At 33.5% G+C, this 17,689-nt stretch overlaps 2 protein-coding genes across 2 annotated transcripts in view; one reads left to right on the top strand and one right to left on the bottom strand.

Annotated features, from left to right (window-relative positions):
• Positions 1 to 14,602, bottom strand: part of LOC145297907 (protein MIS12 homolog) — a 293,967-nt gene extending 279,365 nt beyond the window's left edge. Inside the window, exon 1 of the mRNA XM_080144242.1 lies at positions 14,541 to 14,602. The gene's annotated coding sequence lies outside the window, so the exon portion shown is untranslated. The remainder of the gene's footprint in view (positions 1 to 14,540) is intronic.
• A 483-nt stretch (positions 14,603 to 15,085) lies between these two features.
• LOC145297651 (tRNA (guanine-N(7)-)-methyltransferase non-catalytic subunit wdr4-like) lies at positions 15,086 to 16,563 on the top strand. Its single transcript, XM_080143807.1, has one exon. It carries the CDS (start codon positions 15,118 to 15,120, stop codon positions 16,543 to 16,545), a length of 1,428 nt encoding a protein of 475 aa, XP_079999933.1. The 5' UTR covers positions 15,086 to 15,117; the 3' UTR covers positions 16,546 to 16,563.
• The last annotated feature ends 1,126 nt before the right edge of the window (positions 16,564 to 17,689 follow it).

Raw genomic sequence — 17,689 nt, 5'->3', positions numbered from 1 at the left:
TTAGGCTTCGAAATACCTAACTATAAAGAGTATATCCTGTACCCCTAATTGATGTAATCTCCCTATTTAATGAACAATTAAATTTATATGCATTAGTATATATCTTTATATTGTCATTTTTTATTTTTTTCCTTCTGTGTGTATGTATAAGTGTTGGGACAATTAATTAGAATCGGAAAAATCAGATCTTTTAGGCGTATCAAAGTTTTTTTAGAACTGCATGCCTGTGGAACCATTCCATTTTCTGCTTCCCAACTGACTACAATATGGTTGTCTTCAAGTCCAATGTGAACAAATTCTTGATGAGTCTTCCCCTTAAGTAATCCAATCCAACAAATTTCCACTACTAACGATTACTTATTACGACATGCTCCCTTTGACCACTGTACACTCATTAACCCTTAACCTCGCATGGCTTCTAGGTCTTGATAAGTGGTGACTTCTTTGTAAAAAAAAAAAAAAATTGGAAAAATCTGTGCCTTTTTTCTGATGCCAAAACTTATTCCTTTAATTATCTTTTTTTAATTTGATTTTGTTTAAAAAAAAAAAAATCTTCCACTGCTGGTAGTAATAATAAAATAATATTTATTGATTTAAACTTCCAGTAAAAGTAAAATCTATAGATCACCCCTCCCACAAGTGTGTTTTTACATTTGAGAAAATATATGAACCTTTAACATGTGTTTTTACGCTATTCTGATTTATAAAGAAACGGAATCTGTAATATTGTATCGAAATAGGGGAAACTATTGGAATCGTCCCATCACTAATATGCAACAGTAGTCTGAATAATCTAAATAATAAAAACTATCAATGATCTCAAAAATTTGCAAACATAATCCAAAAAAAAGTTTGGAACTAATTTGTCAATTATATTTTTTCCTTTAAAATCTTTTGTTGTCAACAAATATGCTTTACTAATTTGATTAACATCTTTTACATGTTAAATCAATAAATTGAGTTTATTTTTTTTTAATTTATTATTTATTTAGTATTGATATTGTCAATAAGGAAGTCCGAGCTCAAAGCGAAAAGATCATTCTCTTCTTCCTTCTCTTCATATTGGATCTTTTGAAACAATTTGTTAAACCATTAAATAAAGATGGCAACTGCTTAAAGTTAATTGGTAGATAGTTGTTTGAGGAAATGAATACTGACAAACGAATGTAATATTCATTGGTTCTTAAATTGCTGAGCTCAAAAACTAAATTTGCTGAAATATATGAATGCTGATGTTCAAGTTAGTTTTTGTTTCCTGAATCAGTAATCAAAAACTAATTGAATAACAATAAAACCAACATATATAATGAATTAGTGGAAAGATGTTCACTGAGAATAAAATATACTTTTTACATAGCCACTTTTGGAGATAGAACATTATCCTGTATATAATATTTTGATAGCAGAAATTCCCCTCTGGACAAAATTACCGTAGGTTTGCAATATAACAGATGCCATATACAAATTTATTCGATGCCCCCATTCAGTCTCGCAAGACAAAGGATACCCTCTGCACGTGTAATTATGTGACAAGAGTTGTGCAATCCCCAACCACACCTCTCCTAAATTGGCACTGCTCGAGTCCAGTGGCAAGGAGAAGTCCAGAACGACTAGAAACAATGCAGAGATAAGCGGAGAGCACATACAGCATCTGAAAGTCGCAAATGGTCACTCATCTAGTACTGGCCAGGCTCATCATTGCTTAACTTTGGTGATCTGATGGGAACCGGTGTGTCAACATGATTATGCCGTATATAAATTTATTATGTCCTAACTATTACCCACCATCTTGTGTAACTTTTGCACGCCATTACATACACATTAAGTCGTGTTATTAAAATACTACATTTCATCTGTGGAGAACAACATCACAATCGCAACATTATAAGAAGAAGGAATCCTTGCTTTTTTTCTATATATATTTAGTCCTAGCACTGCTACCAATTTTCACCCGTACTATTCTGCATTTTTCTATTACAGTAAGATTACACTGTTTGTAACTGGATGCTTACATATACAGAACTAACATATTCATTCCGATTATCTGAATTAAACTTAATGACTTCTTTTCGACAATGTTTTGGCAAATACGATTGGCTGAAACTGGACATTCTCATATTTCAGAATGATCCGGATTCTTACATAAACGAACACTTTGACAAACATGACGTCACCCTCCACAGGAGACACTAACGCTAAAAAGAACAACACTTAAGGCCATTCATTTCAATCGATGCCAAATTGGCATCAGAGCGTAGATGGTGTAGAGATAGAAGTTTGGTTTTAGATGCATTAAAAGTAACCAGTCACCTCTTTCCCCATTGTACCACATGCTCAAGATCAGAAGTGAGAGAATCAGAGAAAGTTTAGCCGTTTATAGTCTTTGATGTGCTACCATAGGTTGTAGTGTCATCAGAATAAATGTCTACGAATGATGTAAGGATGTGATTTGGAAGATCATTAACGTAGATCAGGAAGAGCGTTGGGCTCAGGATGAACCCCTGAAGGACATTTACCCATACCTCTCAGATTTGTACTCGCGCGTGATATAAAAATCCACTTCTCTTGTATCGACACTGTCAACAATCATATCATTTGCGGGTGGGTATGCTGCCTACCGTATTTCACGGTTAAATTTGGGGGATTTATTTATCTAACACCCCTGGTGTCTATTCTAAAAGCCGTTCTTAATATGGGGAGTTTTCATCAATCTAAACAGTTCATATACAATGAGAATTCCTAAATTCTAAAAATTCTGTTTATTTTTTCTACTCTTATTCTAATGTACCATTTGTCATAATTTTATTATCGCATACAGATTTACGTATTCCCTTATTTGCTTTTTTTCAGATTCAAACAGTACCTGCAGGTTAACAACTGTAGTTTACTTTTTTGCAAGGGAAAGGCGAGGCTTCCACCGGGCAATGCCAGTTAACGGGTCCTGCTAGTATATTTATATTAGCAGATGTACCCGGTGTAGCTCAATATTAAATGTAATGTTAAATTCCTTTAAAAATATTAAGTAAAAAGAAACAAAAGGAAACTGAGACATGTGTATGTGAATGTGATTATTATGCTTTTTCTAAACAGTTCACTTCTTTTAAGTAAAAAAAAAAAAAGAAAAAGAATCAAGCTGAGATCAAAACAAAAACCTAAAGACAGCGAGTCAAGTATGATAACCATTAAGCCAGCTTGACACGATCTTTAAAAAGTGTTTTCAAACCTACTTATTCGTAACGTAAGGAAGCTGTCATGTGCACACACGTGGAGTTGTAAAACAGGTGACAAACAGATACAAATCCGATGACCCCAAGTACCAATATTTCAATTTTGACCCTTTAGCAGCCCTTTTTTTGCTGGATAAAAACTGATTAAAAGTTTTTCACATGTCAATACTCTATATACCAAATTTCAAGTCTATAGATCAAAAAATTATTGAGTATATAGGTTGAGAAGTGTCCTCACACACACACACTCATATATACACACACACACACACACACACACACACACACACACACAGGGAGACTCGATATTGCCCGGGATTGAATGAGGATCAATGAATGTTCCACACTATACTTTTATTGACAACGAAACTGGTGAAATTTCAATCAAATTGATTGATTGGCTGCTCTAAATAGGGACCCACTGCGATGCACCAGGAGGAAACTTTCACATGCTTTCCCACAGTGATTTAGTTCCAATCAAATTAGTTCATATTAAAAATTAATTCTTTTTTATGTGTGTGTGTGTGTATATATTACTATTTCATTTAATCGCATAAATTATTATAAGATATATTTTTATGTGTAAATTTTCAGTATTTACCTCAACAGTGCTCAATACATAAGTAGAGCTACGTAGTAAGTTATGAAAATATGTATGGCAATTAAGCTACACAGAATATTCCGCGTTTCATCCTCGTGAGAATTTGTCAGGCTTATGCAAAAAGTTGTGGTTATCACGCATTTTTATATAAATATTTTGTATTGAATTTGCTAGTTAGTCAATCAGCTTCTTAGTTGTAACTGTGCCCATACTAATCAGCCAATGGTCGGGCACTTACAGGACAAAGGTACAGTTAACCTCATGTTAACCCTTTCCCTTTGTGTGTTTTATGAGAAACGGTTAGTTATATCCTTTGTGTATAGAAAGATGACCTACTTTCAACCTAGGTATAATCAGATACAGTATTTTGTGCTTTGGTTTATATTTCAGATAGTATGTTAGTTTTATTTATAAAATTATTTGTGATATGAATATGTTTATTTTTTTTTTCTATTGTTATTAATTAAAAATTATTTATGTTTTGTTATCCTAGAGTAAAGTTTATCCTTTATTTGTTTGCTATTTCTCTCCTACAGTTTAATAGATGTTGGGGTTCTTTAAAGTTTAGGATAGCAAATTTTTCATTCAGGCATAATCTACATGGATCGTCCCTACATGTACTTGCTTGTCTTACTATTTTCTGTCTGACTATCAATGAATGTTCACTTTCTTTGAGTTCCTAGTATTGGTTTGCTAGAGCTGTTGTCATTCGGTGTTTTTTGTTATTGAACATGCTTTTATGGTCATAATATCTGGTTTTGAAATCTAAGTTCATACCGACATAATATTTCCTGTTATTTGGAGGGGGTCAAATATTGTGGCCTGGTAAACTATGCTTTTGGTTAAACATTTACTTTGAAGTGGGCAGCATGTGAGGGATCTACAGCCGCATTTATCATGTTCATTATTAGTATTTTTATTTCTATTAGGGTTGTTGTTTGGGTTTGGATTATTATTATTATTATTATTATTATTTCTAATAGTTAAATTTTTATCTTTTGTGTTAGTTTTATTTTTGTCATGTTGTTCACTTTTTTTATGTAATTATTTATGACCATAAAAGCGCGTCCAATAACCAAAAACACCGAATGAAAACAGTACTAGCAAACTAATACTGGGAACTCAAAAGAAAGTTTTTTCTTCCTGACACAATCTACCAACCCGGCTGTCTAAGTCATTACTAATCACTTTATAAAAGTGAAACAAAATTACCTCAGTCTATAAGGATTTTTTCTTCATTAAAATCCTCCAGGGCCAATGGTTTCAAGATTGATTAAAATATGTCTTTGTAAACATTATTTATTATTTTCATTTCCGGGGAGGAAGTCATCCACATATCCACATTTTTTTTAATGTCAACTACAATACTAAAGCCTACGTACATGTGTTCGGTGACTTTAATGCCCACCATAAAAATTGGCTTGGTTTTCAAGTTGCACAGATGCAGCTGGACCCTCTACTTAATAGCTTCTCTATAGCCTATTCCCTTACACAGACAGTCATGTTCCCGACCGACCTCCCAGATCGTGAACACCAGCAAGCTTCACTTCTAGACCTATTCCTTATCACAGTATCCAAGGATTATGTGACTCATGCCCATAGTCCACTTGGAAATGCAAACCATCTAGTGATATCAGTAAACATCACACTGAAAATCAACCCCAAGGTGAGGAGCCATTGCTCAAAGCGACAAGGTACTACAAAAGAACTGACTGGGAAGCAATCAGAGAACACATCTGAGATGCCCATGGACCAATATCTGTTCTCTTCCTGTTGAACAGTCTGCCAATGAGACAACCAAATGGTGCAAAGCGGACATTGAAGTACATGTTCCCACACGGAAGTTTCATAGCAAGCCTCACTCTCCCCAATGCTTCATTACAAATTGTGCAGCTGCTACTGCACAAAGATAGCATGCATTTTGCCAGTCACCTCTTAATGCATATACTATGCATTGGATATGCCAGGCAAAGCCAGAACTGAAGCCCTTGATATATCCAAAGCCTTTGATAAAGTCTGGCATGAAGGGCTCCTTATGAAAATTAAATCATACAGTATATCTGGATGAATACTAAATATAATTAGACCCTCTTAAACAAGAGAACCAGCCAGGTTGTTCTTGATGGACATACATTCAAACAGCATAATGTTAATGCGGGAGTGCCTCAGGAGTCGATCCTTGGACTGCTATTATTCCTGAGATTCATGAATGACCTCTCTGATAACATTACGTCTAAGATAAGTATATTTGCTAATGATACAACAATAGGCATAAGAGAAAAACAGGTGTACCTCCATCTAAGTCAATGGCAGAATCCTTAGAAAACGACCTCTAGACTGAAGTGGAATAGGTCCGTAAATAGATAGTAACATTTAATGCTACTAAAACTAAACTGCTCTCTTTTAACAATTACAAGAAGCCATCCTAACCACCGATAGCCAACAACTAACACCCAAACCTGAGAGTTCTTCGTTCAAACTCCTTAGCTTAACATTCACAAGAAATATGAGTTGGAACAAATACATTGAGGACATTGCGAAGGCTGCTGCAAAGAAAGTGGGTCCCCTCTATTGTGCTAGAAGATTACTTACAACTGAGAGTATCCTGTACCTCTACAAAGCCACTATTCACTCATAGAGTACTGTTGCCACATCTGGGCTGGTGAATCTACTGCTAGTCTCTCCTTTTTGAACAGGGTCCGAAGAGTCTCTAATCTAATAGGTCCCGTACTGTCAACGAAGCTCCATCCCATCTCTGCAATGTTGCATCCCTGTGCTTGTTTTACAAGTACTTTAATGGAATATGCACTGATGAAGTCATTGCACTCGTGCCTACTCGATGTCATACCCCCAACAAACCTGTTTAGCAAAAAAATCACACCCCTTCACTGTAGATTCCCTAAATGCTGGAAATAGTTTCTTCCCTCGAACAGCTAGACTTTGGAATTCCCTTCCTGCTGTCTGCTTCCATGACTGTACTAACATGCAGAAGTTTAAATGTAACATTAACTAACATCTTGCTTATCTCCCCTAAACATGGTCCCAAATACGTTCAAGTGGCAATGTGCCTTTTTTTGGGATGAACGTGATTTAAAAAAAAACATTTTTTAACATTTCTTTTTATTGATGGGGACACCAATTCTTAACTTACAGACCAGTTCATAAAACCAAAATAAAATTACTTCAGTCTAGAAGGATCTTTCATGGAAAGACTATAGAACCAACAACTCCCATCACCCATACAGTATGAAACATGGAATTGCATGCTGCTTACAACATCGAGCAGAGACAATAAGTAGCGACACCATTACATACCACCAAGAAATGGTCAGGTTGAAGAATACCCTCCGTCGTAACAACTACCCCGATAGCATACTATCCACCAGACGTGTTAATAGTATAAGAGAGGAGAATGAAACCCAAAAACCTCCAACGGTCTGCCTACCATACATACGAGGCATCTCCGAAAAGATTCAGAGAATATGTGCCCCCTACAACATCAGGATGGTATTCAAAAGCGAGTCAACACTCAGACGACACCTGGTATGAGTGAAGCCCCACATGGATGAGAACATGACCAAAAACTGCATATACTCCATCCCATGCAGTTGCAGAAAGGTTTACAAGGGTGAAACATGCCACCCCCTTAAAGTAAGGGTGGAAGAACACCGAAAAGCGGTAACTAAAGGGGAGACGGAAAAATCGGGTATAGCCAACCATGTCTGGATGGAGAGGGGGGATCATCGCCCCCTATGGGATGAAGTAAAAATATAAAACAGAGAGACCCACTGGAAAGTGAGAAAACGTAAAGAAACAGCTCACATGCTCGGACATAACAACCTACTGAGCAAACCAAGCATAGAGCTGAATGCAATTTGGACACCTCTGATAGAGAGAGAAAACCTTGAATAACAACATAGGTTTAACATTAACAAAAACCAACTAAGAATTGTCCTAGTGACATATGGCCGAGTGGTCCTAGACGTTGTATCAAAGTTTACAGTAACCCAAAGGTGCTGAGTTCAATCCTGAACGAAGGCAGTGAAAAAAGTAACATTGAAAAACAGAGAATCAGCAACTTTGTCCCAAAGCCTAGCTAGAGTCCGAACACGGTACCCCCGTAATAATAATAAAGGGTTGGGTTCGAGACTCCTAACAAACCATTCACCTGACGAAGGCCGGAGGGCAAAACGGCCGAAACGTTGTGACAATAACAACCAAGATGAGGAAGTCAGTCCGACAATTTCAATTAATGAAAACAACTCATCTCAAAAATACAGACAATTACTATACTGATTTATCTCATTAATTTTGAAGTTGAAATAATCTTCAACTTTGCTCGGTCATAACTTTGCTTGTTGTAAAAATATAAATCAAAGTCCAGTAGAGATGGATTTCTATGCTTATATAGCCTGTAAAATTTCAGCCATATCCAATCAAATTTAACCACGCGCATGTGTATCCAAACATAACGTATGTAAACATTGAAAAAAATAACATTTGTATTATTATTCATTGAACTACTGTTCTCATAATCCGATGAAAAATAATACAAATAACCAATCCTCATCTCAAAAATTCAGAAACGTCATTGAAAAAACAGTTTCCCTTTTTTGCTGTCGTCATTTTTTACGTTTTTTTCATTTTTAACTTGGAGCATAAAAACAATAAACGCATAAAAGAAAAATAGATTAACATCATTGAAATGCTTATTCTATTCTCTTTCGAGCAATGTAATTCTTTTAAAATTTGACCCCCAAATAAAAAAGATATGAGTTGTTGAAGCACATTAGGTATGTAATATTGCCTATGTCCACGAAAATACAGCATACGCTTGTAATGCTAGAAAGATAGAAACTGCTTGGGAAAAAAAGACTAAGCGAAATCACAATTGACGGGAAAACTAAGATTATGCAACAAACGATAATGCTGAAAACAGCTGAAATCTTAAGGAAAACCCTGGAGTGCAGAAACTAGTCCATACGAGTGAGAAATTCTAACCGGGCATATATAAACTGCAACAGAAGTGAAACAAAAAGGCGCAACCAAGAGAACTGGTACACTAGGTGTATCAGAATTTGGGGGCAAGCCGCCACTGCAAATATTTGATTAAATACTCTCCATGTCTACAGGCTTATAACAATATAAAAATGTAATTTCAAACCCTAATTTTTATTTCAATAAAATGAGCAAAGACCAAATTTTAAAATCATAAAAGGTTTAATCGAAAAATATACAATATTTGTTTTTCATCGGTTTTCTTTCAAAAAGATTTCACAAAAGTCAACAAATTTAACTTCATCAAAATCTAATAAATATATATAACTGCCAAAAAAATCACTTACCTATTCAAAATTACTAAGCTATGGGTGCTTCTATTCTTCATGTATAAGAATTTGTCCATATTTATATATTATATTCCATGTATGTTTTAAATAAAAGGATTTTTAAACCAAGAGTCGCGGAAAAACGTCTTTTCGACAATTGTTTATCTGCCATTAGTGAAATTTATGATTTGTTATATACGGAAGCATCAAAGTGACAAAAATAATTATTTATGCCATGCAACCTTATCTCCCTTTTGTATTTTTGACATATTTCAACTACAAAGTGGTCAGTATGTACCACCATATTTGCAAAATAATAACATTTCATTCATGGATTTTAGCCGATTACTAAAAATTTGCTCTACTAAATTTCCAATTTTTTTTTATTCTCATAAAGAAATATGTGAATTTTTGATTTAATATATTTTAATTCTTCTTTATCGAGTGAATTTTTTTTTTTTTACATATCTAAAAAAAAGAAACCATTGAATGAAATAGAAAACATTGTTGTCAGCGTCCAATATTTACTTGATAATCTAAGCATAACATAAGCTTCCACTTAAAAAATCAAAAAAAAAATCAACATGGTTTTTTTAAAAAAAAAAAAAAAGAAAAAGATTTTACAATTTGGACTTTACTGGTAAATTTTTAAAAAAAATTCTTTTTTTGTTTTAAATTAGAATATTTTATTTATTGATCTTTTCTCTTCAATTTGTGATATATAAAACTTTGATACGTAAATTAATTATTTAAATTTTAATAGACATTTCAAAAAGGGGGGGGGGATTTTAAAAAAAAAACGTTTGTCTAAATTATATTTGGTTTATTAGAAAGAGCATAAAATTTCACATTGACCCTGCAAATATCGTAAAAATTGAACCAATAGAAAGATTTTGATAGATTTTTAAAGATTAAAAATTGAAAAATATTTAACTCATAAAATTCAATTGATTTCATTACGTTAAAAAAAAAAATGGCTGCATGAAGGCGCGCCGGCACTTTGTAAACACTGTTTTTTTTTAAATAAAAAAGAATATTTCTATTATGTTTTAAACAACTTTAATAGTTTATTTTGGAAGTATATTCCATAAAGAAAATAAACAACCCACTTTAAAAAGAGAAATTACAAGTTTTTTATATTTTATTTGCAGTTTTGTGTTAGGGGTGTCAAAAATTACCCAAAAATTCTAATACACCTACTGGTACACCAAAAGTGAAAAGTGCCTATTCCCCCTTTCCCTACTCCTTTTCTTCCCTATCCTCCCCAAAAAAGACAGGGATTAGCTCGACTGGCACTGCACCAAATAATCGAACGATCAAGGAGGACAGAAAGACCGAGAAGAGAAAGCACTAACTAGGCCTCAACTGGATGAGTGCGAATAGGACTGGGTCTTGGGAAGGAGGGATTCCGGCATATATTTCGCAACAATTTATTCTTTGTATACTTCCCGTGTTTTCTAGACGGTTCTAGCTGATTTTGTGTCCCTGACGAAACATCTTCCAACAGAAGATCTAAACGAAATTTCTTCGGCAATATAATGTACTGAATTCATAATTTATACACAGTTTAAATTTAATTGTACTTAATAAATGTGAACAATCCTTATTCTTATTTAATAAACGTGCGATGTTTATTTTTTGCAACTGTTAACTTGGTAAATTTTTAGTTTCCCAACCTTTCAGCATTCACCTTTAATTTGTCGACTTTTATAGGTTTTCGGGTATGCTGAGAACGAATATCGCATTTATTTTTCGCGCAAACAAGTATTTATCTATATTTAAAGACATTCAGTATCCAACGTAATCACTATAGTTTTTATTGGCAGCCATCTTGTTTCCCATTTAGGAAAAAACGCCTAACAAAGAGCCAAACAAAGCAAATAGGGCAAAAACATGCCCCCCCCCCCAAAAAAAAAAACATTTTTCGGCTTCAAGGCCAAAATGTGTAATGTTATTACCCTTTAGGCTGTAATCATAACGTGGTATCTGTTAACTGTGGCAAGCGGGGTCAATGGTCAAAACATTATTATTATTGTTATTGTATTCTTATTAATTGATTTGAGCGACGGATGGTTATTATGATTAGAGAATAAACAATTAAATTGCGGAACAAATGATTAACATGTGAATCGCAAAAGGTATATGAAAATAGAAAATATATGTAGACATTATTTTGGGGTTTTGAATAAACAAATAACTAGCTGTGGATTAAGTTGGTCTGAGACACGTAATTAGGTGACGTAAGAAAACAAATGATGTAGTTAGTTTTGGAGAGATTCAGAGAGTTGAGGATTGACCACCAGAGCGGTCAAACGTCTAGACTGGGGTGGACCGACAGCTATGGAGCGAGCTATAAATATAGAAATGTAGACGAAGTGCAGATCCTGTGAAAACCATTTGAGACAACTTATAAACTTATATTATAAAAATATAAAGAGTTGTTTTAATGGTTTCACAAATAAGAACAGATGTCTCAATTGGATGATGCTGATCACTTCATGGTTCATCACGGAGCAGCGGGAAGATACAGAGGAACTCTTCAAGAAAAAAGGTATGAAGCATATATTATTCTTCTTACATATGAACTGTAAAAATATCCCGTGTGATAAGTCTGATACAACATGATTCAGTTTACACGTCAATATCATGTCCTCCGTACACATGATTTATATGTTTATTATCTGTCTGTTAAAAGAACAATATCTTACGTCCACTAGATAACACATGACACATTTTAATATATCATCTCTTCCAATATAAAACAATATACAACAAATGTTTAGAGATATTCGAGATTGCAGTCAACGAATCTGATAATCAAACCCATTGCAAATTTACCGTTTGCATAGTAGAAACCTCTTTTAATTGATCTAAAAAATTAAGTTTTCACAAGCAGTTTCCAAAAACATATTTTTATGTTTTTTGTTCTTTTTTTGGTGTGGGTGGGTATTCAATCATAGAACTTGTGAAGTTTAACAGGTGCTTCTGCAGTTTAATTAACCATTTTACTGTAAGTAATGCGCCGACATTTACCAAGTAGAACATCGTATAACATTTCACAGAAATTCTATATTTACATTGGAGGCGCGGAGGTGTGTGTGTTGTGGCGGCCGTCACAACACACATGCCCCCGCTCCTCCAATGTTTTTTTAGGGAAAGAGGGGGGGGGCGAATTAAATTGAAAACACAGACCAACACACAACTTATCTTTAAAAACTTCTCTAGGGGTTTTCGGGTGAGCTGAAAATGAATATTGCATTTCAAATTGAGGCCGGCAACTAGTTTTCACAGTATTACAAACATATCTATCCTCATGTTTCATATATAAATGTAATGTGGCAGCCATATTTGCTTTTAGGCTCGCAGACTTTTGGGGGCCATGTTTTGGACCTTTTGGTTCTTTTTTGGTGTTTTTCCTAAATGGCCCCCAGTAAAAACTATAGTGGTTACGTTGGATACTGAATGTCTTCAAATACGGATAACTACTTGTTTGCACAAAAAATAAATGCAATATTCGTTGTTAGCATACCCAAAAACCTATGATTGTCGACAATTCAAAGGTGAATGCCAAGGGGTTGGTAAACTAAAAAAAATACCGTTAACTTTTTATGTGAAACATTCTTAAAAGTAAATAAGCATATTTTTACAGAAAAAGTATCATTCTTACGCTAAACTACTTACAATAATAATACAACTACGAATAGGTATGTAAAATATCTCTTGGAAGATGTTTCGTTCAGGACACAAAATCAGCTATCACTGTCTAGAAAACAGAGGATTTTATGCAAGAATAAATTTTATCGAGATATAAGCCGGAATGTTAGGGAGTGTAGTGGAAAAGGCTCCCACAGGAGGCTTATTGCCACTCAAATTCCAGTGAAGATCAATTGTCGCTACTAAATGAGAAATCAATGGTAAACGGTTGTTGCAATAACATGAATTAAATTTCAAATGGTATTGAAAAAGGTAGACAATGCTGGAAATCTTAGATGGGAATAGAACAAATTTTCATATTTTTTTATATTAATTATATATTTTATAGTAATTACACATTTTGGTACTCTTGCATAATTTGACCCGAATTCTCGTGAATTCTCGTCAAGCATGGATCGGGCAAGACCGGCAATCATCGTTGTCAGTCGAGCCGAGCGTTGTTCAAATGTTGAAACGCTAACTCGACTTTTTATTTTATTTATTTAAATTTTTTTCTGTTATGTTTTTAGTAATTTTTAAGGTGAGATTAAGAGGGCGGGGGTGACTTTTTATTTTCTGATTAGTTACTTATTTTTTTTTTTTTTTTATTGAATTTTTGGGAGTTTGATTAGCCAAAGAAAAGGCTAAATGGAAGCAGACGACAATCGAATTGGAAGAAAGCGACTAAACCAAAAAAAAAGCTGACAAACAAATATATTTTCAAACTTGCCAAACAGAAAAATGACAGGCAATAAAATAAATCTATACATGCTAGAAAAAGAAATGAAAACATCGATACAGACAATCTCATATTGCCAACTGTAAACACAAATGTTTACTTAAAAAAGATTGTGTGTAAAGGATGGTTTCTCCTGGAGATATTTTTTTTTTATTTTAAAACTTTAAGCATTTTTATTTTTATTTCAAAACTAATAATTCGTAATATTCGTGATTTGACTGTGTAACTGATGTGTGATGTGACCCTTCTGGAGTTGTAACGTTGTCGGGACTTAACTGCAAGACTACCCAGAAAAGTAGTATGATGGATGGAACACCATTATTTGTTATCTTAATTATTGTTTTAATTTATTTCAAAAGTTTGATTAACGACACTTTTGCTGTTTATGAATCGTTCTGAAACCCATGTCAAACAGTCGGTACTTCTACAAATCTGAATCGAACTGTTAGTATTTTAAAATTAGCTTAAATTTTAATTAAGCAAAAGTTGATATGGTTCGGTCAAAATTCTGTAGAACTATCAAAAAGTGTTATTCATAAACAAAACAAAACATTAAAGTTTAGTAAACCATAAGGTTGTTTTGTTGTTGTTTTTTTGTTGTTTTTTTTTAGAAGACACGAGGAGATTGTAACATAATACTTAACGTTTGAATTTAAAACAAAAATGTATCAGTTTAAAGGCTTTCAAATCACTTTCAAACTCAAATTATTATTATTATTATTATTATTATAATCAGAAAAAAATGAAATTAAAACTTGTAAATATTACTCACTTTGACAATGCTTTAACGTGCGATTATTAAAAACAAAAAAAGGATGAATGGGACTTAACCAGAACATCAATTTTAACAAATAGCAACTTTTAAGAGAATTATTAATTTTAAAATAACGTCAATATTTTTAAAAATAGAAATCTCTGCGAAAGGAAATAAATAAATAAATCTAATTCATTACCTGTGAAAAGTATTTAAGTTGACCGCCTTTTCATAACAGAAATAGCGACCTCTAGCGGTACGAATAACTATTACGTTTTATTTTTATTTATTTATTTATTTATTTATTTATTTACTTATTTATTAATTTTTCACTACAACTACTTTTAAACCTTTACGTTTTTTAGAAATATAAGACAAATATATTAATATTTTAGCAAATCACCGATTTTTTAAATTAATTGTATAATTTTTAAGGTCAGTAGAAAAACATTTAAAAGTTAGAATCGATAAGGGAGATAACTCATTGTTATTCTTTTAATAGTTTTCTCCCTTGAATGAACAAGCTTTCAAAACAAAAATAAAATATTGCATAAGTTTACCAAAAAAAGTGCTAGAGTTTTAGATAAGTCTTAATATTTATGTTAAATTTACAAAATAACAAATCTATTTAATAAGCCACAAATTTATTCAATAAATTTGATTTTTAATTAAAAATATTTTTTTCCTTTTATTTAATTATGTTCAGTATATTTTTCATTGCTATAGGCGGTTTTACTTCGTAGCTTAAGCGACCCCGTGCTGTTATATTCGTAAAGATGGCGGCGGTAAAAGCACGTGGCGAATGCGTAGCGTTTACAAGTGGAAACCAGATACTATTATATGATTTATTTAAAGGTACGAGGTATGTTTTACATTTACCAGATAGTCCCAACGCTAAAAACACGGAAAATTCAACTGAAATTTCTTCAAAAAATGGCGATAAGAATGTTGATAAAGGAGAAAAAAAGCAGACCACTGAGAAAAAGACAATTTCAACAGAAAATGGTGGTCCTAATAGAACTTTGTCATTCGCTTTCTCGGAAAGCGGACGGCTTTTCGCCGTTTCTGACGACCACAAACAACTACATTTGTACCAAAAATCGGACAGCGAGGAAGGGCCCACCTCTTGGATACTGCTTACATCTCGGAGCATAGTTCGGCGCAGCAGCTGTGTTTTATTTACTCGAGATGAAAACGAGATAATCCTGGGAGACAAATCTGGCGATGTATACAAGTTCTCCGTGAAAGAACCCACGGAACCCGGTGAACTCATGATGGGCCATTTGTCCGTGTTACTAGACATGATCCTTGTCGACAACGACCGGTATTTGGTCACCTGCGACCGAGACGAAAAGATACGCGTGTCGCTTTTCCCGAACACCTACAACATCCATTGTTATTGTCTGGGCCATACGGATTTCCTCACTAGTTTGGTGTATGTGCCTGAAGCTAAGGTTATTATATCTGGAGGAGGAGATGGGACTATAAGATCGTGGGACCTAGAAGGTAATCCCCTTCATTGTTTAAATCACGGAGTTACACTCTCTGCTGAGGAGAACGCGAAAGAAATCAATAACACAGCTGACTCGAACGTAGATTCTACTACTAATAGTAAAAATAGTAGTAACACAAATAATGAGAATAGTGACAATGTTGCTTCAGTTAAATGTATGACCTTTGACCCATCTAGTAAAATTCTAGCCGTATCGTTCGACCAATCGACTGTCCTGCAACTATACAAAGTAGAAACGAATGACGAGCAAACGTTTGAAATACGAGTGTGTGACCAACGGCAATTGCCCACTCGATCTTGGGGCATGCAATTTTTGACTAACTCCCGCTTACTTGTACTCTCGCCCCATCAAGAGGGTCCAGTATCGCTTTTTGATTGCAGTAGACCTTCCGATTCTGCTATCAGTCCGAAGATATCAGAGCAACGGCTTGAACAACAACCGAAACTACAAGAGTTTTTGAAGGCTGTAAACTCCGAGTGGAGTTTTTTCGAACCTTCTCTGAAAACCGTCAGTTTGATCAGTTCGTTACCAAAAAGCAAACTGGATAACATGTCTGATTATTTGGAAAGAAAAGAGCAACAAATAAAGAAAAAATTCCAACCGAAAGGAAAGAGAAAAAATCCAGATTTGGAAAAATCACCTGGGGGACGAGAATCTTCAGGGAAAAAAGCTATTAAAGTTGACAAGTAATAAATCAGTGAAACAAAATTTGTATCTTGAAATTGATCGAAATGACACAAGATAGTTAAAGTACAGAAGAGTAATCTTGCAGTATAGTTAACAACCGAGAAATTGAAATCTGATTATGTTCAAGTATATTGTTAACATGAAGTAATTTTTTTTTTTCAAAAATGCTCAATACATACATAGAGCTTATAAAATTATGTAAACATTGTATGGGGCCTATGAGGATCGATCAATGTTTCAACATTTCATGTTGTTGTCAGGACTCCAAATAAATTTCGCAATCAACAAAATAGAATTATTTTTTGACTGCAAGATTCATTTGGTTCCTGACGACAGCATAGAAATGTCGAAACATTGATTAATCTACGTAAATTCCTTAAAATGCTTATATAATACAAATAACTTGGTATTTTTTTTTTAACTGCAACTCAACATTCACAGTTAAATTGACGCCTTTTATAGATGTTCGGGTATGCTGAAAACGAATATCACATTTAAATTTGGAGCAGACAAGTAATTTTCTGGATATTAAAACCTTTATTATCCAATGTAATCCACTGTTAGGTTTATTTTACTATACACATAGATACAAAAAAGTTGTCAAGAAACAAATGTTATCAAAGGTAAGATAAGTTACTTTTCTACTTAACTGGATAATTTTTGTGTTTTTATTTAATATAAAATGTTTATTTGGTTCAAAAAATATAGTGTTTATCGATATATTTTAAAGACAAATGGCAGCGTGCTCGCTATTGAATACATTTGTAGGCACCGCCAAAAATGGCCGCAAAATCAAGTTGTTGTTGTTTTTTAAAACTAAATTACATTTATTAAAATCCATTATTTCTGAGTAACTTTTTTTTTCCAGAAAGATAAAACCCTGAATTTTATCATATAGAAAACAGAATAATGTAAAACTTTTTCTACTATTTTTAATTAAATTTTAAATGTTAAATTTTCCCAAAAAGTTAACAATTGACATTTTTTGTCTTGCACAAAAAACGTACATAAATATTTAAAAAAAAAGGTTTTTGAAATAATTTATTTATTTATTGTCTAACTAAGATTTAGGATGATTTTCTAAGAGAATATGCAAAAATATTATAATATAAGTACCTGAATTTCAAATAATTCCACTTATTCATAT

This window comes from Euprymna scolopes, chromosome 18, assembly GCF_053919585.1.
Source record: "Euprymna scolopes isolate OS-2025 chromosome 18, ASM5391958v1, whole genome shotgun sequence".
NCBI classification, from domain to species: Eukaryota; Metazoa; Mollusca; class Cephalopoda; order Sepiida; family Sepiolidae; genus Euprymna; species Euprymna scolopes.
This window is presented reverse-complemented; position numbering and strand designations above follow the sequence as displayed.